Source organism: Biomphalaria glabrata, chromosome 1, assembly GCF_947242115.1.
Source record: "Biomphalaria glabrata chromosome 1, xgBioGlab47.1, whole genome shotgun sequence".
Classification (NCBI taxonomy): Eukaryota; Metazoa; Mollusca; class Gastropoda; family Planorbidae; genus Biomphalaria; species Biomphalaria glabrata.
The window spans coordinates 41,273,350-41,300,208 of record NC_074711.1 but is presented as its reverse complement, the minus strand read 5'-3'; the positions used below and the strand labels follow the sequence as shown (position 1 = coordinate 41,300,208).

General features: G+C 35.8%; 1 protein-coding gene across 3 annotated transcripts in view; it reads right to left on the bottom strand.

Moving 5' to 3' along the window:
- Positions 1–388: 388 nt before the first annotated feature.
- LOC106062095 (calcitonin gene-related peptide type 1 receptor-like) overlaps positions 389–26,859 on the bottom strand; it is a 176,958-nt gene continuing 150,487 nt past the window's right edge. For 2 of the 3 annotated variants that reach the window (XM_056036950.1, XM_056036957.1), the window contains exons 10-14: positions 24,488–24,554; positions 22,199–22,281; positions 20,503–20,638; positions 18,794–18,862; positions 389–5,633 (exon numbers count right to left, since the gene is read on the bottom strand). In XM_056036950.1, coding sequence (XP_055892925.1) covers positions 5,361–5,633; positions 18,794–18,862; positions 20,503–20,638; positions 22,199–22,281; positions 24,488–24,554 — 628 coding nt within the window. In that variant the 3' untranslated portion in view covers positions 389–5,360. The remainder of the gene's footprint in view (positions 5,634–18,793; positions 18,863–20,502; positions 20,639–22,198; positions 22,282–24,487; positions 24,555–26,859) is intronic. The other variant, XM_056036962.1, reaches the window with a different exon arrangement.

The following is a 26,859-nucleotide window of genomic DNA, read 5'->3' as shown; positions in this document are numbered from 1 at the left end:
ATTTTAAGATAGACACCCGCACAACCGATATAATACATAGAGCGAATATGGGGGAGTTTTTGCTGTGTTCGGCCTTCGGTCTCGCCTCAAGACCGAACTTCTTCCTTAGGATTAGAGCCACCCCTAAAAGAGATGTAATAAACATTGATCCCTACCAGACATAACAGTTGTTCTGATAGGCTGATGGAGGGAGTTTCCATGCACCTATAGATTCGTCTCAATTCTTAGGACAAGAATAATAACTTAGCCAAATACCCAAGACCACATTGTACTTATGATAGCAGAATGAGGAGAAATACTGCCTAGGTCTCTGCCTTCTCTCTGTTCAACAATACTTCGAGATAAATGCGTTACATCAAGAAAAAAAACAACAACAAACAAGCTGAGATGAAAATGTAGAATTTATTTTATTTTATAAAATCTCATTTACACTAATCACATCAGAGATCTTGAGAATACAGTGGACAGTACGAACTCTTGATGTCATTGGGACAATAAGTCTAGATAACTTATACGGCTGTCTAATTTTAGACAAGGACTTTCAATTTTAAATGATTGTCAATAAGTTCACATTTAAAGCCAATTTGTTTTTAATGTATCCAAAAATGATCACCAAGATTTGAACCAAATGAAGCTCATATGCTAACAATTTATCTGAACTTGCAGAAAAGTTTGGTTAGGAAAAACAAAACGATTCAAAAAGATTTAATGTCAGTTTTAATAAGTGTCCTTTTGTGTGACTCCATTCCATTTCCATTTTCCTTAACTAACTAACATAATAAATAGTGCATATTTTTTTATTTTTTTTTTGGGGGGGGAGGGGGGGGCTATTTTTTGTTTTTCCTGGGGCTTATACGAGACCAGTCGTTATCGAAGGCCTGAATATTGACCTGCGACGTCGCAATCTGTGGGCAGTCTAGACCAATAGCGCGTTGGCATGTCACACATCGTGACGTCGGACTTGTGACGTGACAATGAACTACTGGCCTAAATGACCCAGAGGTTGCGACGTCGTATGTGAGTGTTCAGGTCTTCTATAACAATTGGTCTTGCCTCATACCGTTTTGATTATTATGATGTATGCCTCTTGTGCCTTTCGTTACATTTTTAAATAAAATAACTATATCACCAAAACATCTACACAATTCAGGTAAACTTAAAATTGAATAATTTATAATAACATAATGAATAAAATACCTAATCACAAGACAATATGTTACAGCAGACACTATAATACAGAAGACCATATGTTACAGTACACAGTGAACTATTGCAAACAATGAAAGAAACATTTTGAAAACAGTGTTCTCACTTGTCATTGATAAATAACATCAGATAAAAGTAACAACTTCAACTTGCTCATCTGTTATTTAAACATATAGTTCACTAGCCTACAATAAAGTCAGTTCACATTGGACCATATTGTTCTTAGTACACTCTCACTGTAGTGCCTACACATCTTCCTATTAACCTGTTATATTAGTTTATCACTATCGCAGGCGGCGAAAAGAAAATCTTAATCGACTACCAGCGGGCAATGGTTATGCTTGCCTTGTGTGGGTTAAAATATGTAGGCCATATCTGGGGCTGCGTAGCCACGGGAAATACTGCATTCCTCATCAATCATCGGACTCGAAGCCTTATTATTATTAGATTTGTTGATAACGTACAGTTCATATTTGTCACATTGAGCTATACATTGAGCTATACTATAACTTTTATCTCATAGATACATTTGAGAAATACAATAACATATGGTGTACAGCAGTGATGCACAACCTAATTCGACCTGCGGGCCATTTTAATTTCCAAAACTTGTGTCGCGGGCCACATGAACGAAAAGGTACAAAAACGAATTGAAATTGACTTGAATTTGAAACAATTTTATTTGAAACCCATAGATGTAGTACTGACATTAATGAATTAAACAATTGAAGCATATCTCCTTTTTCCTGCTCCAAAAAATGGCTTGATTTTTGTCCTTATAATATGAGCAACGTTGTAGATAGCAAAGACTCATTTCTCTTTCAGTAAACATTCCCATCTATCCTCCAATCGGTATGCGTAGTTAAACTTTTATTCGCAGCTTAAATCAAGATTGTCGCCATATTCGTTTTATAATGCCTTTTAAAATGATTTTCTTTTTATAACAGTCTTTCTTTACAAATATGTTGGCTTATTATCATGTTCCATAAAAAGTAGAGATCCGTTCACCTTTTCTGGTAGATTCTACTTTCAGAGTCCAATGTAATGAGCGTACTAATATTAAAGGTCATGGTACAAATAAATTGAGCTTCACTGGTGTACAGTATTTGTAATTAACAAAATAAAAAAACTAAAATTAACATAACATAGATCATTTAGTGGATAGAGATAATATAACCTGTAAGGCTTGTAGCGTATTAGATTTGTAGGGCCCACTTTAGGTCCTACAACGACCAGGGTTCGCATGAAGTGTACTTTTATCATGTGACTGTAGAGCCCTATTCCCGTTCACGTACAACCCAGGTAAAGGTAGCGTTTTCTTTGCTGGTTGAGGAATCAGACATTTATCATGTGACTGTAGAGCCCTATTCTGAAGAGATATTCCCGTTCATGTACAACCCAGGTAAAAGTAGCGTTTTCTTTGCTGGTTGAGGAATCAGCCATTTATCGTTTAGCTCACGTTTCTTCCACAAGATAATACTTTGTATACAACATGATACTTAACCCACTAAAACTATTAAAGATGTGTTTGAACAACTTTCTAGTATTACACTTTAAGTCCCCCCCCCCCCACTAATTTGTTTTAACGTTTTGTAACGGCTCTGGTTTGGTAGAAGGGATGGAGAGAAGGCGAGGATGTCCTCAGTTGGCCCTAACCAAGAAATAAGTTCTAAACAGTAAAACGAAACAGCAAATGTTTTACTCTTGACTTCATGAGTGTACTGATTGACTTCATGAGTGTACTGATTGAATTCATGAGTGTACTGATTGACTTCATGAGTGTACTGATCGATCGAAACACTGATATAACAATCATACGCGTTCATTTGTATATAATAATCGTTCTATTAATAAACATCTTTTTTTTTTCATTTATATTTTACGTGAGTCAGGCAAGACAACTCTGTTGAGATCATCACTCAAATCTTACAGTTATGTCTCTTTGTCCTTTGCATCATCAGTACGATCATGTGAGAAATACAAATGACAAAATAGTATTCCTAATCACGACACAGTGTGTTGTTAATATCACTTCTTTACTTATTTATAGTATTTTTCTTCCTTATATATATATATCAAAGTAAAAATTGCAATAGGCTCTATTCCTATAGTTTTTTTTTTGTTTGAATGTTTCTGAAATCAACTTTTCTCGCTTTTATTATTTATTTATTCAAAGAATAATTTCTACCTCTCCCCCCCCCCCTTTTTCCCCCAACTTTATCAGTGTCACCGATATGAAAACTGATTTTAGTTATTACAAAAAAAAAAAAATTAAAAAAAAAAAAAGAATTAAAATAACATAAAAATAATTTTTTTAAACAACGCTTATATTTAAACGCACTATAGTTTTAAATTTATTTAAAATACATTTAAATAAAAAAGCGTTGGGTGTGTTTAGTTGGGTGTGTTTAGTTGGGTGTGTTTAGTTGAGTGTGTTTAGTTGGGTGTGTTTAGTTGGGGGTGTTTAGTCTCAGTTATACTTTAGTTAAAGTGTAATTTATATATTATTGTCAAAAATCTACTTTTCAAAGATATCTAAACAACGAGACAAGAAAACAGATCAATAAATACAGACAATAGCCTGATGATCAATAATCAATCAGGTTTTGATAAAAATAATGATATTATAGAATTTACACATTTTGGCGTGTTAAAAAAAAAACACCTTATCTTTAAGTAGCTATCACGTACTGTCAACAGATTGTCTTAATTGAAAACTATATGACAGTCAATAAATTAATACCACAGAAGGTAGCCTGACGAATAATGGACAGGGCTACCTTTGTTTAGCACATAGTTCAAGAAATCAGCCCGGACGAACTGAATGTATGGTTATATAGAACCACACAGTCGCTTAATGGCATGTCCTCAGACAGAAGTTGAAACCTCTTGGTAGTTGGAACTCGGTGATTTCGATTCAAACTGTGATTAAATCACCAAAAATGTACTGCTTCAGGATTGCAGTGTAGAACCATTGCGTACATAAATTCATCTTGTTTGACAGAGCGAAAAGTTTTGTTCAGAGTGCCCTTTTCTACACACTCTAACTCTTTGTACACATGATGTATCTGACACAACTGACACAGTGTGACACAGTTTATTTCTAGATTTCACAATACGTTTAACAGAAGCTCAATTTTCTTTCGAACACATTGTATATGTTTATTTGTCTGACACGCATGATTCCCGCATGCATAGTGTCATTGTGCTAGATGTGTCTTGTTCTACAGTATCTGGTAGACAGTGTCTGGTCACAGTGTCTTACACACAGAATTCTGTCTTGTGCACCATTGAGTGCTAGAGAAGGTTTATTACCTGACATAAAACATGTTGTCGAGAGACGTCCATTCCTAAAGTGACCCATTCAGAGATATCCAGTCCTAAAGTGACCCATTCAGAGATATCCTATTTTAAAGTGACCCATTCAGAGATATCCTATTTTAAAGTGACCCATTCAGAGATATCCAGTCCTAAAGTGATCCATTCAGAGATATCCAATCCTTAAGTAACCATTCAGACACATCCAATCTTAAAGTGACCCCATTCAGAGATATCCAATTCTAAAATGACCGATTCAGAGATATCCAATCCTAAAGTGACCCATTCAAAGACATACAGTCCTAAAATGACCCATTCAGAGACATACAGTCCTAAAGTGACCCATTTAGTCATCTAATCTTGTCTGAAGTAATTCTTTAGTGCTCGGCTTACAAGATATTTTCCGTCTTTCCAAAACATCAACTTTTGGTCTTCTGTCGAATCTTCCTGTAGGTCACATTTCATCACACACACCAATCACTTTCTAACACACATCCTTTGATAATTTTCATCTTGTCTGATAAGTATTTTCAGGAATTTGGTGACTATCATACATACCTCTGTCTTAAGTATCTTATGGTCAAACACAACTTCCTGTCTGATATATCAGATAATCATGTCGAAGATATTTTGTCATGTCTGAAGAATAACCCTCACGAGTTTACGCCCTTCTTTCCAGACGTAACCCTTCCTGCAAAACGACACATCAGAATGACTAAATCCGTTTTGTAGAAACACAGTCCCAGGTTGCAACCAGCTCAGTTTTTGAAAGAGTTTGTCTCTGCACGACAGCCACATTTTCATCGTCAACAGTTGCACGTCAAGACCAGACAAGGTCAGATCTCTGTCGGGGACGACTGCTTCCTGGCAGCCAGCGGTATGTACGGGTACTTCCTCTCATTCAGCTCCATGGTGTTGTAGACCTTTTTGCCAGGCCCGGGGCTAGGGCGCGGACTCTCGTACAGGGTTGTCCCGTTCTCACTCTCGTGGCTGTCAGGTCCGTGGTTGACAAAGTTGACGCTGGTGGCTGTGGTGTGGCCACGTGATGTCTCAGCGGGCATGCGCATTAACTTCAGACGTGTACACGTTCGTTTGACATGAGTGATAACCTGGAGTGAGAACAACATTGGAACATTCGTTAAATAGATGTCAGATTTGTATACGTTATGTAAGGGATAGATTAGAGACAATATTTTTATTAAAATTAAATTAATAAATAGTTCTTTTTTCTGAATTTTAATATAAAGTAAAGATTTTATTAAAAGCTCAAGGATAAGTATTTTAAGTTTCTTTTTCGTCTTATAAACTAATTATATCCTTAAGAAAACACTAAAAAATGATTTACACAAGTCATGGTTAATTGTGAATGTTAAAAATAAACGAAATACGATTCTGTTGAAAACTAAGGTCAAATAAAATGCTTCAAGCCTACTGATACAGCGCAGTGTGAACATGTATAGAGTGAGCTAAATAATGAAAGGTGAAACTCAAAGTGAACAGGGAATTTCTTATAGACATTTTGAAAATAAGGTACCAAAAATAAGTTATTTTGATAATTAACTATGATGTATAATCTGAATAAATTTTAAAAAATGCTAAAGTATTATATGTGTCCTTATGGTGATCTACAATGAGCACTGGTAATTAAAAGAGACAGACAGAGACAGACAGAGACAGACAGAGACAGACAGAGAGACAGACAGAGACAGACAGAGACAGACAGAGACAGACCACGTGTTTCTAATGTTTCACCAAGAAGCTTGTCATTACTTGACATATCCATGTCTTGACTAATTATTGTATTATAAATTGACAATATATACTCTGTCATTGATCCTCCTGAATTATTTGTACAACTCTAGGCTCAGATGACATATAAAGGAAAAAAGAATTTCTGCTAAAGCATAGCTCATACATGAGACGGGAAATGCTGGTTAATTTAAAGTATTATATTAAGTTATGCCTCTTCTAATTATAGTTCGGCACTTTATATATGCTTGCTGTTTTGATTAAGTTTATATATGCTTGCTGTTTTGATTAAGTTTATATATGCTTGCTGTTTTGATTAAGTTTATATATGCTTGCTGTTTTGATTAAGTTTATATATGCTTGCTGTTTTGATTAAGTTTATATATGCTTGCTGTTTTGATTAAGTTTCGATAATAATATGCCCTTTAAATATTATATCACTTTGGCATTGAAATGATGCTTATGAACTTTTTGGTTATTAGAGGTCAGCAAATTGAAACAAAACAAATGAAAAAATAAAGATCATGTTAAACAGTTCAGAAGTTTGTAGGAGTCTCAGAGACCACATCACAAATCAAAGTGTTTGCGTCGGGAACGAAATGTGATCGGGACTTAAGAGTTGTTGTTGACCATGTGAAAAAATACAATCTAGCTCTGACCTTTTCAAAAAGATCTATAATTTTGCAAAGCAGCACTACAATTGATCAAGCAATGGGCTTTACATTTGATAAGAAGCTATGGAGTGGTGATATACTCAGAGGAAACAAAGGGAAAAACCATTCTAATCACTTTCCTGTCAAATGAAAGATCCTAAAAAGGGGAAGTTTACTCTCGTATTGGTCTAAATACAAGTTTCGTTTCATGTCCTTAGAGCACTCAACAATAAACTATGAAAATTGTTAGATTATATAAAAATCAATAACGACATTTCTTCTTAGTTTTCATATAAATTTTTAGTTTTTGGATGATTCTTTTCAAGACAGAAAATAACATAGAAATAGAAGAGTAAGAATAGTAACAAGAAAGAGAATAAGAGAGAGAGAAAAAAGAGAGAGAGAGAGAGAGGAGAACGAAAGAAAGAAAGACAAACATATATTGTGTCTGATATTGTTAACATTGTAGTTTAGGTTTATTTTAGCTGACACTATTTTGGAAATGAACCTTTAGTCCAAGGAACTGTCAGTTACGACATCAATAATTAGCATACAGATACAAACAGTGTGCAGCGCCTTGATTAGATGATGGTAGCACTCTACAGTCACGTGACACATACTATAATAGATGATGGTAGCACTCTACAAGCACGTGACACATATACAGACACTGTGAAACATTGGGCACATTTCATGTATTAAATAATAGTCACATGACTGTAAACATATTGGATACCACAGAATTCACTGAAGCAAAAACATGAATTTCATTTTAGGCGGTTCGTATTCAAATAACTATATATATACCAACAAAATATTATTTGCTCTCCAAATGAAATAAATAAATAAAAAAAAAACATGGTCTGCGGTATGAGAACTTACATATATCCTACATTTCTGCATAATAAAAGTCATCAATAAGCAATGAAAAAAATAGATATAATTTTAAAAGTTAACAAATATAGCGACACAAATAAGATTGATTATGACAACCATTTTGACGTTTCGTGATTACTGACTGCAACACCAGCCCTCCCCTTGCAACGTCACTGACCTAAACTACTTTACTCCCCCCAAAAAAACATATTAAAATGCTAGGAAAAAAAGTTACTACTTGCATAATACCCTGACAACATCTAATTGTATTTTATGACTGTGTAGATATACGTTAAGAGTTTAAGTAATAGTCTGCACGTTTGTTTGAGTAGGTCATTTCAAAAAGTGTTTTTTAGTTTGATATCACAATATAAACAACATTCTGATCAGTTGTTGCTAAATTAAAGTCCTTTATAAAAGTAAAAGTCCCCTTCTATATAGGGCAGATGGTGTTAAAGTCATATGTTTCTTTAGCCACCGGTTAATGAGCAGAGTGTCATGTGGCTAGCACAAAGACCAACCGCCTTTACTTTCCACAACTAAAGTCAGGTACCCATTACAGCTGGGTGGACCAAGATTCGAACCCAGGACCTCAAGTTAGGAAGCCAAGCGTTTAACCACTCAGCCAGCGCTCCCCCCAAAGGTTCCCTATACTTCCTCATTAAAGGTTAGCATTCTACGTGGTGGAAACGAACTTTTTGATACACAATTTTATTTTTCACATGTATATATCAAGACACTAGGTAGTGAACTAAATGTATTCTTTAAAAAATCCTTTAGTCTGTGAAAAACGTATTTGCGCACCGTTTCATGAGCATTCAACTTCAAAAATATGAGAAGCCTTCAAGTGTCTAAGTAGTTCATGGCACAAGCTCATTGTGACAAGGTTCTTGAAAGATGAAATACACACATACACACACACACACATACATAAACACACACATAATTACACAAACAAACACACACACACACAAATAACCATACACACATAAGCACACACACACACAAACACACACACAAGTCTTAAGCTAACTTGGAAGTGTACTTGTTCGCGTTCTTTGTTTTGTTGTGACCTAACAGTGGGAAATGAAAAGGATGGAAGAAAGCTTTGGACGGTTGACTTAAAAACACAATTGCAATGAGTGCACCAGCTATCAAGACAATGATGTTCTGAGTGCACCAGCTATCAAGACAATGATGCTCTGAGTGCACCAGCTATCAAGACAATGATGCTCTGAGTGCACCAGCTATCAAGACATTGACGCTCTGAGTGCACCAGCTATCAGGACAATGATGCTTTGAGTGCACCAGCTATCAAGACAAAGATTGCTCTGAGTGCACCAGCTATCAAGACAATGAGGCGCTGTATGTACTAACCAATTATGCACCGACTGCACCAACTGCCACTACTTTGTGTATCACCACATACAACTGTAAACCTTAAAGACAAACACACACGCACACAACGATGTTTATTAAATTTATTCTTGTGACTTTTTTTCTACAAAGTACAATTTTTGTTGGTGACTGAAAAAAACAAAAAAACGTGACCAAACTTTTTGCCACTTAGATTGAACGTCATGCACTGAAGGGAAGACAAGCTGAGTTATAATTGATTCTCGTAATATGTCAGCTTTTGATTTTTTTTTAAATCTGACGGAAATTTAAATTTTCAAATGAGTTCATGAACATTTTTTTTTTTAAATTCTGAATGTGACATAAGCCATAGCATTTCTAAAAATATGTATAAGGTTTTTTTTTTTAAAAAAGGTTTACAAAAATAAGTTTAACAAAAGAAATAACACAAAAAAAAAAGTTTACTAACTATTATTAGAATATAAAATGACCGCAATTGGAATTTGCTAAAGGATTTTATTTTCAGTATTATCACTAGCCTAAAAATATATCAAACTTGTTTATACATGAATAAAAAAAATGAAAATTTGATGCATGCGGAATCTCGTAATGCCAAACAACAAAACTTAAGTTCTTAATATTCTTTCATTTACCCCTGTAAGTCAAACTGGACCACATGGTCAGTTTGTGAGCTAAATGTGTGCTGGGCACACAGCTACGACATACTTTGCAAGCTAAGCTCCGGGCAGTGGTACTTTCTTCGCCACCGCTGAGGGCCGCACTGAGAGCAACATAATTGCAGCACCTGAAATATCAGACAGTGGCAGCTTGAGAGCTTTCTATGGTGATCCATTTGGTCATTTGCTCTGATTTTTATAAACTTTAAAAATTATTCTAAAAATGAACTAATGTAACAGAAAATAAAAATAATTTTAAAATATTTCTCTATTCACTTCCATTATGATTGGCTAGAAATGTTTTTCTCAACCATCAGTTCTATACAAATTCAAATTTTATATAATATGAGATATTTGTTATGGCCAAATCTCAAAAGAAGTAAATATCAAAATGGCCGGCCAGATCAGAAAATGGCCTGTCAATGTAGGATCTTGATTTTTTTTGGGATTGGTTGCTAGTTCGTAAAAATCAAATGGATGAAGCACCCCTGCATCCCCCCACCCCAACACTCTCAAACCGGCATGAAGAAAATAAAATAATTTAAAAATTACAACTTAACTCTCAACCATCAATCTATCTCTATAATTACTCATAACAACAGAATTAGCTTTTGTGACATTTCCTATAAGTACGAGTTGTATATATTTCTACGTCGACTTATTGAATACTAAGGCAGACCTGAGCGTCTTATTTGGCTTCAGTGATTGGGAATATGCGACTTTCTGAAAGATATTTATTGCCTGATCACACGTCACAAAGTAGGTGGCTTACAGGAAGAAGTTGCCTGTGTAAACATTGTTTGTAGAAATCTTCATCCATCTTTATGTAAAAGTTTTCTAGGTCACCGCTATCTGTATCGACATCTGGTACTCGAAGGGTTCCGTCCGAACTATGACTCCCGATGACGTCACTCTGGAGAGAGCGTGGAAACAGTGTCCCCAGCTCCGAGAGCTAAGGGTGAGCAGTCCCTCGACTTGTATGGAAGCTATGAGGCATTACGCCGTACCGCCCAGTTTCTTGCCAGAGCACTACGGGAGGACTAATTATTCCTGCTTTGTTACCAATCGGACTTCATCTAAAGTACGCGAAGGATATTCAATCTAACGGACATGATTGATCAGCACCACGCGATTAGGTCAAAGAACTAAAGTCACTTCGCCAAAATACCGAAACCTTTGGCCTTTTTTTTTATATATTTTGGCTGTAACGAAAATAAGCTCAACTTTTGGGTCTGGCCAAAACAAATATTTTATTTAGCTAGTCAGTCTTAAAGACAGATTGAAAAAGAAATAATTCAAATACAACTAGGTCTAATGATTATTAAATGTGTCACATTCCGCTGAGTTGTAGTATATCTCATTCACATGCATTACAAATCAAAAAGTATGATTAATTTCATGAGCATTTTTGTTCAAGATTACAAATACAAGTTCTAATTTGTATTATAATGAACACTCTTAGTTGGTTTTCCATAAAATAGCGAAAAAAAAAAAAAAACATTCAGTTCAATGAAATTGTACATCTAAAAATGAAACATGTGATGGTTTGAAAGTAGATTAATGTAGAAAACTGTGTATCGAAAATGTATGATTTGAAAAACAATATATATCGCCAAAAAGAATATATATATATATATGTTAAATAAAGCTTACAAACAGACATTTCGGCTTGAATGTACTAAATGTTCAAGACATTGAAGAGTGAAGATCACTTAATGTTGTGTACTAGTCAATGCAAGCTCCAATGTACAAAGTATAATTGAGGCTGTGATATAGAGTAGCAGGCTAGTAGCAGCACTGACATAAATAAAGCAAAAGTGAACGTTAGCGCGTGCAATGTGCCCAGTACCAAGCGCGTGCAATGTGCCCAGTACCAAGCGCGTGCAGTTTGCCCAGTACCAAGCGCGTGCAGTGTGCCCAGTACCAAGCGCGTGCAATGTGCCCAGTACCAAGCGCGTGCAATGTGCCCAGTACCAAGCTCCTGCAGTGTGCCCAGCAACAAGCGCGTGCAATGTGCCCAGTACCAAGCTCCTGCAGTGTGCCCAGCAACAAGCGCGTGCAGTTTGCCCAGTACCAAGAGCTTGCAGTGTTCCAAGCGTGAATGAAAAAATGAACTAATGTGTTATTACAACATTTAAGAAGCACTTAATGAAACCAACTCACACACATAGTCTAGGAGAAATATAACATTTTCTTACATAGCCTATACTCAAACATCAAACATATTGTACACATACTAGTGTTACTGTAATTTACATATGATCTATGTACTGCAAACATACACTGCAAAAGATAGTATAGCGCATTTTCTTTCTTAGAAATAGTTATTAAACATAGTATACAAATATTTCGATGCACACTTTTTTGTCTATAGTCGGTAAACATGAGTGACATTTATTATATAATATGTATTAAATAATTTACTACTATATATATAATTCATTCAACGTAGAAATAAAACAAAAACTTTTCAGTATGTTTTCGTAGTATACATATTGAAGAATTTGTCCGACTGATCATAGGTCTAAGGACTGAAGTGACTTATTTGATTTAAAGTTCTCAAATTTGACCAGGTGTTAAACTCCATAAATGGTATTCACTACCAGACTTTGTATTTCGCCATTACTCCAAAGTGATTACCCCTCCCCCCCCCCTTTTATTTTTCCCGCTTTTGTTCCGCTATTCCATTCCAAGTGTCGTGTGATTCTTCCTAAGTGTCATCTTGTCTGCCAATACAAAGAATCACTTACACTCGTGTCAAGAAGATTGAAATATTACTTCCGGGTAATCAAACACCTTGTAAGATGGTGACAGGAGCCATTCTGACGGGATGGCATCTCTCCATGACATCTCTCCATGACATCTTAAGTTATACTGAAGATTCCTTCACCGAACTTTCTAATCCTGAAAAGTCACGACCAAGTGGTTTCTGTATTGATTGCGTCTAGTAGCACTGATGGTCTATTCAGGAGTCTTGGTGAGAGATATTTTCACTCACTGAAGTAGTCTCCCTTTAATGTGCAGCTATTAGAGATGGAATACGTGGTGGAGGCAGTGGAAAGTCTTCAAAATAAAGTATACAATATCCAGGACACTAAATTCAACTTCAATGTTACCAATTAAAAAATAACAAACAAATAAATAAATATACAAATGTAACAGCTTAGAAACTGCCCTTAAATCCCACAATTTAGCTCTTAAAAAGGCAAGGCTGATCGTCATTCAATGATAACAATGATACACCAAAAGAAAACAAATGAAAACAAAAAATAACTTTTTATAATTTTACACCATAGCTGAAAATCTCTGATAGAGGCGAACTGTTTTAGCTGATTCTTTTCGGTAAATTTTAAACAGAAACGAACGATAATCCATTAAGAATATTCGTGTTTTATCTGGCAAAATAATTTTTAGTTTTTGTTTTGAGAAAGAAGTTTGTTCAAGTTTATTTCAAGTTTATTTCAGTAAGAATATTAAAAAGCTTGAAACAGTCTAGTTGTACACGCAGATAGGAGCTACAACCCAACGACCAATCAACAATGGCTATCTTGTACTGCAATGCTTGTTGTGGCTATAAAGTATTTGAAACATTTTCATCCCCAAATTTTTCATGCTAAAGTAGAATCTGGCTGTGCGTTGGAGGATCTCAGCTTTTTCGAAGCTCATATCAATTCACTCTATGACAGTCTGGTACAAATTTTAAATACGTTTTTTCTCCCACACCCAATCTAGGCTCAAGTTGAAACTTTCCACAATTATTAATTGTACATAGCAGAACATGAATCAATTAAACAAAAAATAACCAATTTGTCAAGAAATTATTGGTAACTAATTATTTTGTTTGTTATAAAAAGGATTTTTCACTTTAGATAATTTTTGTTTTGTTTTAATAGAATTTCTACAAAGTAAGTATCAACTCACTCTGTCTGTTTGTTTGTCTGTCTGGTAAAAAGTCTGTATACGTTATTTCCCCCACACCCATTGTCGGATTAAGTTGGAACTTTGAAAAAATATTTATTGGCATAGACAAAACCTAAACCGATTTAAAAAATTAACTAATCAATTAATTACTTGTAATTAATTATTTTGTTTGATACCTACAAAGGAAAATAATCCTTCTGTATTCACAGATATGGCAAAATATGTACGGTTTCGTCCCCTTAGATAATTAAACACGTGATTTCTTCTACTTCAATTCTCGGACTAAGCTAAAACGTTGCACACTTAACAAAACATAAATCAATTTGAAATTAACAATAAATTAATTATTGGTAATTAATTATTTTGTTGGATATCGAATAGGGGAAATTACTTTTACATCATTGTGAGATATAGTTGTAAGGGCGGAGTTCTTTCCCTTAAATAAGCTTTGATTTTATTTTTAAAAAAGGATTTGTTTTCTATTCGCTTGTTAAGGCTTGTTTATATTTTGCTTGTTCCAGTTCCGCTCTTTTTTTCTTTGCGGGCAGAGATGATTGCTTCTTGGCTATCTATTGATAGTACGACTAAAGCTTTATTAGTATAACTACTCACACACACCAACACACTCAAACATACCCGTACACCTTTATGCTCTCACACTATATAAAACAAAACAAAATATTAACACGAGACTTATGCACACATTGTGCTTACAGAGTGAATGTGAACATACAAAATAAAACAAAAGTACTGTGATGTGATAACAGGTGTACAAGGACTATATTCAGTGAGCGCGGCTGTAATAAGATCAAGGCTATTACGAGCTACTGTGCGACACTGTGGTGACTACTAGCTGGTGTTTATAGCAAGTTCCACAAAGGGATGTGCGTGAGTGAGTGCGACTGTGCGGTGGTACTGCATTTCAAATACATTTTTTTTACCTGGTCATCAGACAGTGGAGGGAGAGAGAGAGAGGGAGAGACCCAAAGAGTGAAACGGCACAGACTTGAAATAAATATTTCTTACTTGAAGTAGTTGCTTCGCACTATTTATAAAGCTTACAGCAGCTCACTCTGTCTGTCTGTCTGCTATACATTTTGAATATGTTATTTACACCAATTCCTATTCTCGGATCAAGCTGAAACTTTGCATAATTATTATAACAAAAAAAAAAAAGGAATTAATTTAAAAAAAGACAAAAAAAAAACAACAACAACAAATTAATAATTGAATAATGGTAATTAAATAATTTAGCTTGATTTCGAAAAAGGCAAAAATGCTACAGTATTGAGATACATTGCTGTAAATGTGGAGTTCTTTCCCTTAGAAAAGTTTTTTTTTTTTTTCTAAATATAAAGAATGTTTACATTTTGCTTATATATTTTATTTGTTTCTTGAAGTGTACAATTACGTCCAGCTTCTAAAAGTTATCCTCAATTCGGTGAATTGTAAATAGTGTACATAAGAAGTTTCTACTTCTATCTTTATCATTCACCTGAATAGAATGAATTACAATATATTAATATATTACATTAAACATAGTATTTTTTTTAACTGGCCCACTTATTTCAAATACATTTGTATTTCTTTACAATGGCCTTTCAACCTATAGGGATGATGATGTAAAGGTTATCTGTTTCTATGACCAACTTTTAACGAGGGTGTCATGTGGCCTGCACAACGACCAACTGTCTATACTTTTTCCCAACTAATTTCTAGTACCCATTAGATCTGGGTGGACTCAGCGGCGTCCTGAAACTCCTAAAATTCAAAATCCTAGTGTTCACTGAGATTTGAACCCGAGACACTTCGGTTTGGAAGCCAGGCGCTGTTATTTGGCCACCACGCTCCCCAAACGTGCTGACTGTATTATGGTAATCAGTTGGTATTTCAAACATCATTTATAACATGGAATAAATATGTATATAGTATTTCAGAAAATGTATGTAGAAGTGCCAACATTACATCAACTGCAGCTATATATACCTGCATATACGCCACATTAACTTCATCATATTTGTCATCTCTGCCTGTGGTCCCTTCTGGGGCATAGGCCACCAACCAGCCTTCTCAAGGCATCTCGGTTCTGGGCAAGTGTCTTCAACTGTCCCCATGTCTTGCCCATCTGCTTGGCATCTGCTTCCAAATCGCGGCGCCATGTATTCCTGGGCCGCCCCCTCTTCCTCTTTCCTTGTTATGTTGGATGCAGGCTTGCGAAGGGTGTGACCTATCCATCTCCAGCGTCTCTAAAGGATACCTACTTCAATGGGCTGCTGCTTTGTTCTTTGCCACATTTCCTTATTCGAGATCTTGTCTGGCCAGCGAATCAGGCAGGTATTGATGAATACTTGGATTTTTTTTTCCATGTTGGTGATGGTGGTTCTCCAGGCTTCTGCTCCATAAAGTAGTATTGCCTTTTAACAATGGTGTTAAAGAGCCTGATCTTGGTGGTGGTGCTTATTTCCTTGGATAGCCAAGTGTTCTTCAGCTGATGGCAGGCTGCTCGAGGTTTACCAATTCGAGTTCTGACATCTGCATCTGTTTCTCCATGGTGGTCTAGGATACTGCCAAGATAGGTGAAGCTTTCCACCTCTTCCACATTAACATAGAAATAAATGTTTTTTACTCTATAGAATCTATTTGATATGCTTTAATTTCTTTTATATATATAAGGATGCGTACTATTTATTATCAACAAATAAATTACAAATAAAGACTGTTAGACTGACAATATGCAGTCAGGAAATGTCAAACACGGAATCAAAAAAAGTAATTGTAGTATTGATGGCAATAGCTGTGACATTACAACTATGTAATGATCTTCTTTTGCTTTTTAAAATACATTATTTTAAGTTTTATTATAGTAAAGAATTCATTGGCTAAATTACAGTGTTTAAAAAGATTTTGCACAAGATATTTTTACTTTATGCCAGCTTAGCAACGGTAAAAACAAAAAAATTAAGTCCATAACTAAAAGAATTTTCATTACTGTCACTTTGAAAATTATACAGAAATGCACTCTCTCATTCAGCTTTCCAGGCCCTAACATCTTTAATAGTCCAAAAGTGCAAGTCCAACACAAGCTTCGTGATGAGCGAGTCCCTTGAGAATGCGTCCTGTTCATTTCTTTGAAATTCTCAGAGTTATTCCCTTGTTGAAGTGAGTTGATGGGAACATTAGCGAACAGAAAGTTTAGCGAGACATAAGGTACAGACCGAGAGGAAGCACGCTATTGAGACATGGCCAGACGTGTGCATGTATGTGTCCTTGAACTTTGATGAAACTTGACATTGGACACTAAACTCTGTCTCTATTACGTTGTTATTAATGAGATGAATATATATTTTTAACAAATATGTCCAATGACTTCAAAGCATGGTCATTAGTTACAAAGTAAACTGTAGAGAACTAATTCAGCACAAGTTCTCCTTTCAGGCTTTGCGATCTATCGGGGCAGAAGATGTAAATGACATCTGTTTTTATGGCCGACGGTTGGCGTTATGAGGCCAGCACAATGACGTACCACATTTATTTCCCAAGCTTATCTCGGTACCCAGTACCGTTAAGAGAGCTCTTTACAAGATTGGAACTCACGAGCCTTTGTTTAGGAAGCCAAGCGCTTTACCACAAAAGCTACCATGACACGTTTGTCTGTGACTCCAGTGACTTAGAAGCAGTCTTTATTCATAGAGTCAGCAATAGAGAACAAATTGAAATGAAGCTGTATCAGTCAAGAGAGCGAAAAAGAAAGCTGCCGTTTCAGCTAGCCCTAGGACAGAAGCATATACATGCACGAACTGTGGCAAACTCTGCCGCTCCAGAATTGACCTGATCAGTCACTCCAGACGAAACCAAAGCAAATGAGTCATCTGGCGCATTCGTTGTCTTACGAGACAGAAGAAGCCATATATAAAAAGAAATAGAGAACAAATATAAATGAAAATGTTTTCTTCAATTCAGCCAAACTTAAATGAGACTTCTCACTGAGCATGGGGAACATATCTGATTTGTTTCGTATCTTGTTTGGTTTATTCAAACTCTTAAGCAAAGACTGACAACTTTTAGAAACGTTTTTGTTTGTAAAGAAATAATACATTTAAAGGAAGGTTACATTCACTTACATGTAGATTGTCTAACATAGTTGTACTAATTTTTTAATGTAAATAAAGGTTGTTTTTTTTTAACTTAGAAAGCTATCAACACTTGTAAATAAGATTAATCTTTAATTTTAGAAGGTCAGAAAGTCATGCTTTTAATGTAAACACTTGTATACAATGAATGTCTGTGAGTCTGCACTTGACTATATCTTAAAAATCTTTTTTTTTTAAAATCTTCAACTGTAGAAACAAGTCTCATGCCATGCAGGAAATCAGAGAAAAACATTTCTGGCCATTTTCAAAAAGCTTGGTTGGACTTGCCAGGTAGTCCTTGTCCTACCTTTGGATTTGGTTAGGAAACCGAAATGCCTTAATATTAAAATATTTTTTTTAGAATTTGTTTGATTTGCATCATTCCAGTTATATTCGGTTATTTGGCAATGCTAATATTATCCTTCGAGTAAATAATAACAATCTGTCTTTTATTTTATACATTGATGCAACAAAAATATAATGATATACCTTTTTGAACAGTAAGATTGAAGCAACCAAATTAATATTTAGATATTGAAGTGTAGTTTTATTGTTAGTTATGTTTGATTAATGACAGTAATTACATTACTGATATATTTATGGTTTCATTTACTTACAAATGCTTGACAGAATTCATAAAGTCACTCTATTGAAACACATCTTCTAGGCTTATTGTAACTTCGCTTTATATGAACCCACTGACAAGGTAAAACTATGAAGCGTCTAATACACTAGTTCAGTTGATACGACATGCTCACTTCTAAACTGGCTATGTTTCGACTTTACGAGTTCTCATGACACCTCAAGGGTAAGAGAAGGAGCACCTGACTAGGAAATTTAAAAACTTTCATGCGATTTTGTGTGTGTGTGTGTTGTCTAGCAAGAAAACGAACCAAAAGATGATTACATTGTATTTCGTACTTTCCTCTCTTACCTCCCCGTTGAAAAAGCAGAAGATCAGAGCCACAAAGAAACCCTGAAAATAAAAGACAGACAAGAAACACACAATTAGACATCTGTGGACTGCACAGTGAAGTGGTGTGAAATGGGGTTAGCAGTGGACCCGTCCCGTCTATTTGGATGGTCGTCGTTTTTATCTTAAAGCATGCTTTCGCCATGTTGACCATCAAAACGAGGCAGTGGTTTCATCTTTCACTGAGACTACAAAAGATTGAAAAGATCAAGGATTTCTATTCTTGTTTGCAGTGTTTGTATCAATTCGACCTCCGCAACACAACTATGTAAACTAACAAGAGGGAAAAAAAACAGGACTAATTATACTTTCACAGAATCAAGTCACATATTTCCTTCCTTTGCTAATTATACTTTCGCAGAATCAAGTCAAATATTTCCTTTCTTTGCTAATTATACTTTCACAGAAAACAAGTCAAATATTTCCTTTCTTTGCGCAGTGATACACGAAATCATGGAACTATATTTTTACTAAAGAATACTATAATATGTTTTGTACCAACCTCCCGCAAGAATATAAACAAAAGGTCAAGATTCGAACTTTTGACGTACTGACCTACTGATATACGGAGGAGAACACCCAACTACCGACCAATCCTATAAACTATAAACTACACCTAGGTCAAGAGTAAAGGCTACCCTCGCAGACTTTTCGATCTACTGGAGAATATAATATTAAGTTCATCTGTTACTATGGCCAACAGTTAACGAGGGTGTCATGTGGCCAGCACAACGAAAAACAGATTTTTATTCCACAAAATATGTCTGGTACCCATTAGAATCGGGAGGACTCAGTGGGGGTCCCAGTCTTCACCAGGATTGGAACTTGGAATCAGTCGGTTTGGAAATCAAGAGTTTTACCACTGAACCTCCACTCCTGCTTTCTAAATGTCAGGATGACATTAAACTCTTTAAAAGATTTGTAGATACATATGTATAGATAAAATGAAACATTATCGCCTCTTACATCTTCTGAAGCTATTTCTATTCCAGAGTGTATTGCTGAGAGAGAAAACACCGACAATTTACAATCAAGTGTTAAAATCTTGATTTAAAAGAAAAACACACGTTTCCATGAGTCATCATAGTTCTCGCTACAAGACAAATAATAAACATATCTGATGGGGAAAGGGAGAAAACTAAGGGATAGTATATCATAGATAATGCAATTAGATAAAATAAACATAAGTTAAACTCTTAAACACGAGATTTTAGTTTGACAACATTTGTTAACATAATATGTTTAGGCAATGTTTTTTTTTCTGTTCCCTGTATCCGGGTTATCTTCCCTTTGAACTCCAAAATTTTGTGTTGCTATGTTTACACGTAGCAACCAGCTAAGGTAGAAGATAAAGTTTGGGAGAAGAGAGTTCAATATAAGACCTTAGATTGGTTGGGGTTGGTAAGTTGAGCAGACTTTGGAATGTGTCTATATCGATGTGAAAGAAACTATCTATCTATCTATCTATCTATCTATCTATCTATCTATCTATCTATCTATCTATCTATCTATCTATCTATCTATCTGTCTGTCTATCTGTCTGTCTATGTGTGTGTTGGTCTTTCAGTCGATGTGTCTGTCTTTCTGATTCTGTCTGTCTGTCTTTCTCTGTCTGTCTGTTTCTTATCACTATGTGGGCTCACCTGAGAGTTTAGGACACAGACAGAAAACTTTTCATACTCAGGTCCACCTGAGCTTCCTGCCGGCAACCTGTAGATTGAGACGAATAACTGGACGCCAAACAAGGGAATTAGAACAAAGGTCGCTTTAAGAGCCCTCCTGTAAGAGATTCATGAAGAATATTTATTAAGAACATTGGTTAAAAAAAATATTAGGTACTACGATTTGTGAACTAAATGGAACATTTGAGTACATTTTTCGTATCATAACATACACATATATATATACATATATTAGTGCAGACCATTTCAAAATTAGGCCTCGGGTGTTCTGGCAGACGTTCCTTATACTAGCCAGATGTTTGAAACATTCTTTGGTCTTCCTGCTCTATGTACAGAGAAAGAAGGCGCTCACTTTCATCTAAATCTTTTTGTACTTTTTGTTTACATTTGAGTCTAAGGCAACGTCCATACAAGAGATTGTCTAGAGAGGAGAGATATGTCTCTACTTCAGTCTGTACGCTTCCGTGTGTCTGTGTACTTCCGTGTGTCTGTGTACTTCCGTGTGTCTGTGTACTTCCGTGTGTCTGTGTACTTCCGTGTGTCTGTGTACTTCCGTGTGTGTCTGTGTACTTCCGTGTGTCTGTGTACTTCCGTGTGTCTGTGTACTTCCGTGTGTCTGAGTACTTTCGCGTGTCCATACACTTCCTTGGGTCTGTGTACATCCGAGAGTCCATGTACTTCCCGTGTTTTCGTGTACTTTCGTGTGTCCATGTACTTTCGTGTGTCCGTGTACTTTCGTGTGTCCATGTACTTTCGTGTGTCCGTGTACTTTCGTGTGTCCGTGTACTTACGAGTGTCTGTGTACTTCCGTTTCCTGTGTACTTTCGTGTGTTTGTGTATCTTTTTTTCATTTGTTTCTGTTTTCCCATGTTTCTGTGTAATTACGTGTTCTTTCTCATTTGTTTTGTTTGTAAAAGATTCACAAGTTTTTTTTACAAAGTAACAGTTGATGTAATAAAGTTTAGGCTGCCAGAAATTGCATTAACAAAATTTTTGGTTCAAATTAACTAAAAACTATTTCAAGACTTTGTGGTTGACAATTGGCCGCGAAGATGGTTAAAAAACAACCCAAAGTTTTTGAATGTTTTATGCCGTAAATCTATAAGGGTGTTCCTTTTCATTGCTTGGACCTGGTCTACGAAGCAAACGATGCGAAACTTAAGAACATATTCTGATAACAAGGAATTCATTAAATTAAGAGTGAGAGAAAGAGAGAGACATAAAAGAGAGGGACAGAGAGAAAGAGCGAGAGAGAGAGAGAGAGAGAGAGAAAGAACGAGAGAGGCTAAAAGAAGAAGAGAGAGAGAGAGAGAGAGACAAAGAAATAGAGAGACCAGAACGAGAGAGAGAGAGAGAGAGAAGGAGAGAGACAAAAAAGGAGACAGAGAGAGAAAGAGATAAGTGATAGAAGGAAAAAAAAACTAGTGAAACGAAATGGTGAATTATGAATATTTGAGTACATAAATATTTAATTGCAGCAAGAAGCACATTTTAATAAGAGAAATGAATAAATTAAACTTGGCGAATTAAAAGTCCTGGCAAGGGGGCAAGGGCACGAACTGCGGAATTAACGAGTTTCTGAATCTGCACGGTCGTGTTGTCATAGAAGCATATTTTTGTTTACCCAAGCTCGCCCAACATGCCAGAAGTGATTTACCTGAAGTTGCTCGGCTCATTGGGATGAGACTGAAGCTGCGTCAAGAGGATGCGCAGAATGTTGCATAAGAAAAACAAGTTGACCTGCCGAGGAGACAATGTAGCTCATATCAGAATATATATTAAAACTAGACATAATGCACACTCCATAATTCTATAAAAGTAGATTTATTTGACACGAGTGCACGCTTAATCTAGTCACATGTTTTTGGAAGCTATTCAGTTCAACAAGTATTACATGCTTTAATACATTATTTTTTTGAATGCACTGATAACAAAGATAATGTAAATCAGTACTATTACCTCCTATATACCGAGTACTGTTACCTCCTATATACCAGTACTGTTACCTCCTATATACCGAGTACTGTTACCTCCTATATACCGAGTACTGTTACCTCCTATATACCGAGTACTGTTACCTCCTATATACCGAGTACTGTTACCTCCTATATACCAGTACTGTTACCTCCTATATACCGAGTACTGTTACCTCCTATATACCGAGTACTGTTACCTCCTATATACCAAGAAATGGCTATTGGTAATGGTGCATTTTTGTTTACTTAAAATATTCACCCTATACATAGTCTTACTTAGATAATTTTAATTAAGTACAAAACCAGTGGTCAGTTTCACGTCACCGGAGCAACTTCCGTTTAACAATATTTTTTCTGAAGCGTATGATCTTCAGCATTGGATGGTCATTTTGCATGGTCCGAATATTGATCTGTTATTATTTACTTTTGCTGTTCCATTGTTCAAGTTGAACATGACATTTGACAAGTTGAATGTGAAGGTCGCTCTTAAAACCCTAACTGATTTATCTTTCATTCTCATGTAATCTCTTCTGGGACATGATCATAATAGTGTTTTGAATGTCATTATGTTGGGTTACATTGCCCTATTAACTACACCAACTCTAAGTTCAACTCAGCCAATTGTGTTGTGACTGGAGTCTATAGCACGTAGTTTGTGACTGCAGTCTATAGCACGTAGTTTGTAACTGGAGTCTGTAGCACGTAGTTTGTGACTGGAGTCTATAGCACGTAGTTTGTGACTGAAGTCTATAGCACGTAGTTTGTGACTGGAGTCTATAGCACGTAGTTTGTGACTGAAGTCTATAGCACGTAGTTTGTGACTGAAGTCTATAGCACGTAGTTTGTGACTGGAGTCTATAGCACGTAGTTTGTGACTGGAGTCTATAGCATGTAGTTTGTGACTGGAGTCTATAGCACGTAGTTTGTGACTGGAGTCTATAGCACGTAGTTTGTGACTGAAGTCTATAGCACGTAGTTTGTGACTGGAGTCTATAGCACGTAGTTTGTGACTGGAGTCTATAGCACGTAGTTTGTGCTTATAATTCGTAACTTTTTGAAAACAAAACCCGTACGTCAGGTTTTTAATAACAAAATTCTCATTGTTCTGAGAAACTCATTTGTTTTGTACCATTCAACTCGTAGAGCTTAAAAATTCAGTTAACAAAATACTAACACTACCAGTAGACCACTAACAATATCAATAGACCACTAGCACTATCAGTAGACCACTAACACTATCAGTAGACCACTAACACTATCAGTAAACCGCTAACGCTATCAGTATACCACTAACACTATCAGTAAACCGCTAACACTATCAGTGGACCACTAACACTATCAATGGACCACTAACACGATCAATAGACCACTAACACTATCAGTATACCGCTAACACTATCAGTAAACCGTTAACACTATCAGTAGACCACTAACACTATCAGTAGACCACTAACACTATCAGTAGACCACTAACACTATCAGTATACCACTATCAGTAAACCGCTAACACTATCAGTAGACCACTAACACTATCAGTATACCACTATCAGTAAACCGCTAACACTATCAGTAGACCACTAACACTATCAGTATACCACTATCAGTAAACCGCTAACACTATCAGTAGACCACTAACACTATCAGTATACCGCTAACACTATCAGTAGACCAATAACACTATTAATAGACCACTAACACTATCAATAGACCACTAACACTATCAGTAGACCGCTAACACTATCAGTAGACCACTAACACTATCAGTAGACCACTAAAACTATCAGTAGACCACTAACACTATCAATAGACCACTAACACTATCAGTAGACCGCTAACACTATCAGTAGACCACTAACACTATCAGTAGACCACTAACACTATCAGTAGACCACTAACACTATCAGTAAACCGCTAAGACTATCAGTAAACCGCTAAGACTAAGTTTCGCTTGGGAATCAACAAAAACTTACAACTAAACAACACAAATTGGGAGCAAAAATGATCCACTGCAGTTCACCGGAGCTCTTGACCCAGCATCTGTGGAAGACATGAAATGAAAACTATTTGGTTGTCGGCCTCCAGTTTTTATAAACATTCTAACTACATCTTTCAGACGTGGAATAAGCCTAGTGGCCTGGTTTGTTCTTTCTTAAAGACTAGTTTTTAACAAATCAAATCACTCATTCCTATTTTTTTTCTTTTCATTTTTTTTGGCCTATTTTGGCCAGCTATTGGTGTATCTGTTTAAAACAACTACAGAAAGGAAAGAACTAAATTATCTAGCTCATAAATATAAATACTTGCCAGGGTTGTTTTTTTTGTTATGTTTTTTGTTTTGTTATATATCAAGGTAGCCTCAGTGACCTAAATCTAGTAAATTCTCTTGTTGTAGAGCAACTTTACATATCCTAAGATCACCGCTATTAATTAAGGAACGTCCCAGCAAAGTTTCATTACATTTTTGTCAAACGGTTTCAATTTCTATAAAGGACATGAAAGTACATACATAAATACTCCTTACATTCTACTTCATATATATATATATATATATATAAATATATATATATATATAAATATATATATATATATATATATATATATATATATATATATATATATATATAGAGAGAGAGAGAGAGAGAGAGAGAGAGAGAGAGAGAGGTATTAACAGATATAGATTGCTAAACAGACAGGCAGGCAGGCAGAAAGACAGGCAGACAGACAGACAGACAGATAGATAAATAGATAGATAGATAGATAGATAGATAGATAGATAGATAGATAGATAGATAGATAGATAGATAGATAGATAGATAGATAGATAGATAGATAGATAATGTAAGGTTTATTTGTCAGAGAGAGAGAGATCCAGAGAAGAAAATACAATGTGAGAAAAGTGAAATTGTGTGTATGTGAACAAGGGGATAAGTGCTTGAGAGAGAACGAGAGGGAGAGAGAGAGGGAGAGAAAGTGAGAGAGAGAGAGAGAGAGGGAGAGAAAGTGAGAGAGAGAGAGAGAGGGAGAGAGAGAAAGGAAGAGAGAGGGAGAGAGAGAGAGGGGGGAGAAAGAGAGAGAGACAGGAGAAAGGGCCAAAGACAAAAAAAGAAACTAGACTTCATACAAATTAAGATGTTGCACAACTATGCCCTAAAATTATATTCTACCTTATGATAAACACGTTGAAACTATAAAATGGGTTTTTATTTCAATCGTCACACTTTAAAAAGTATATTTCATTTCTATTAAAATATCTTCTTCTTTAAGAGAAAGTTAGGTGGCCAGCTAGGATTCTTCTGCTCCAACACGCAACAATCAAAACCAATGCATTACGAGAATGTCTATAACGAGCTCGGAACTTGATCGGAGTTTATGCCACGGGGGGAGGAGCTGCTTCTGTTGCAGCACGTCAAACAGATCGGGGCCACTGTTGTCGTGGGATATGTTTGTGTTTTGGGGAATGGATGAGCACACATTAGGAGTGGGCTGATAATACCAGGACATGAGAACGGAAGTCAAATTAAACAGTGGGTGAGCCACTGGGTGCTTAGTAAATACAGTTGGACTCCAATGACAGGAAGCGGGTAATGGCAGATGTAATCATTGAGATTAGTCTTTGTATTTGCATGGGATAGCGCTTGATAAAACAGAAATCAGCGATGCTCTGATAAGTCTGCTGGGTTTTCTGAGTTTTTTCTTTTTGGTCTGATATCCGATTAATGGGTTTTAGCTTATCGGGCGCAATTCTGATGAATAGGACATTGATTATAGTTCAATTTCCTTTTTTTTCGGTCTCAATTTTCATGGATTTATGAGCGATCAGCGAATGAATAAATCCAGAATTATCCAATGAATCTCTAGCATCAAGTAGCGACTTTTCATTCTGTTAAACTTCATTGTATGTTTTAACGAGTTGGCTTTTGTCCCCTTGTCATCATATACATGGTATAAATGCCTAGCATTTGATTGGTTTATTATTAGTTTCAAGTAATGTTCAATTTGGTAGTTGGTTAAATTTTGCATAAGAACATTTCTTTACTTATTGTACGTATTCATGTTGGTAGTCCTTCCAGTGAGTGACGTACAAGGGTTGCTTGTATCAGACAATTTATCTTGTTTAGACCAACCACATGTTTCACCACGTTCCTAAACAAAAACAAAGTCTCTTCGAATCTTTAATATTGGACGTAGTCACTTTACTATCAGTTCTCGTTATTCTATCGATATAATTGATTACTTTTTTAAAAATTCTAGTTTGGTTTTAAGTCCTTCTATAGTTAATACATAATCTATGTATATAGTCTAGCTATGTTCGGTAAAAACGCCATGCAAATACAAATTCTAC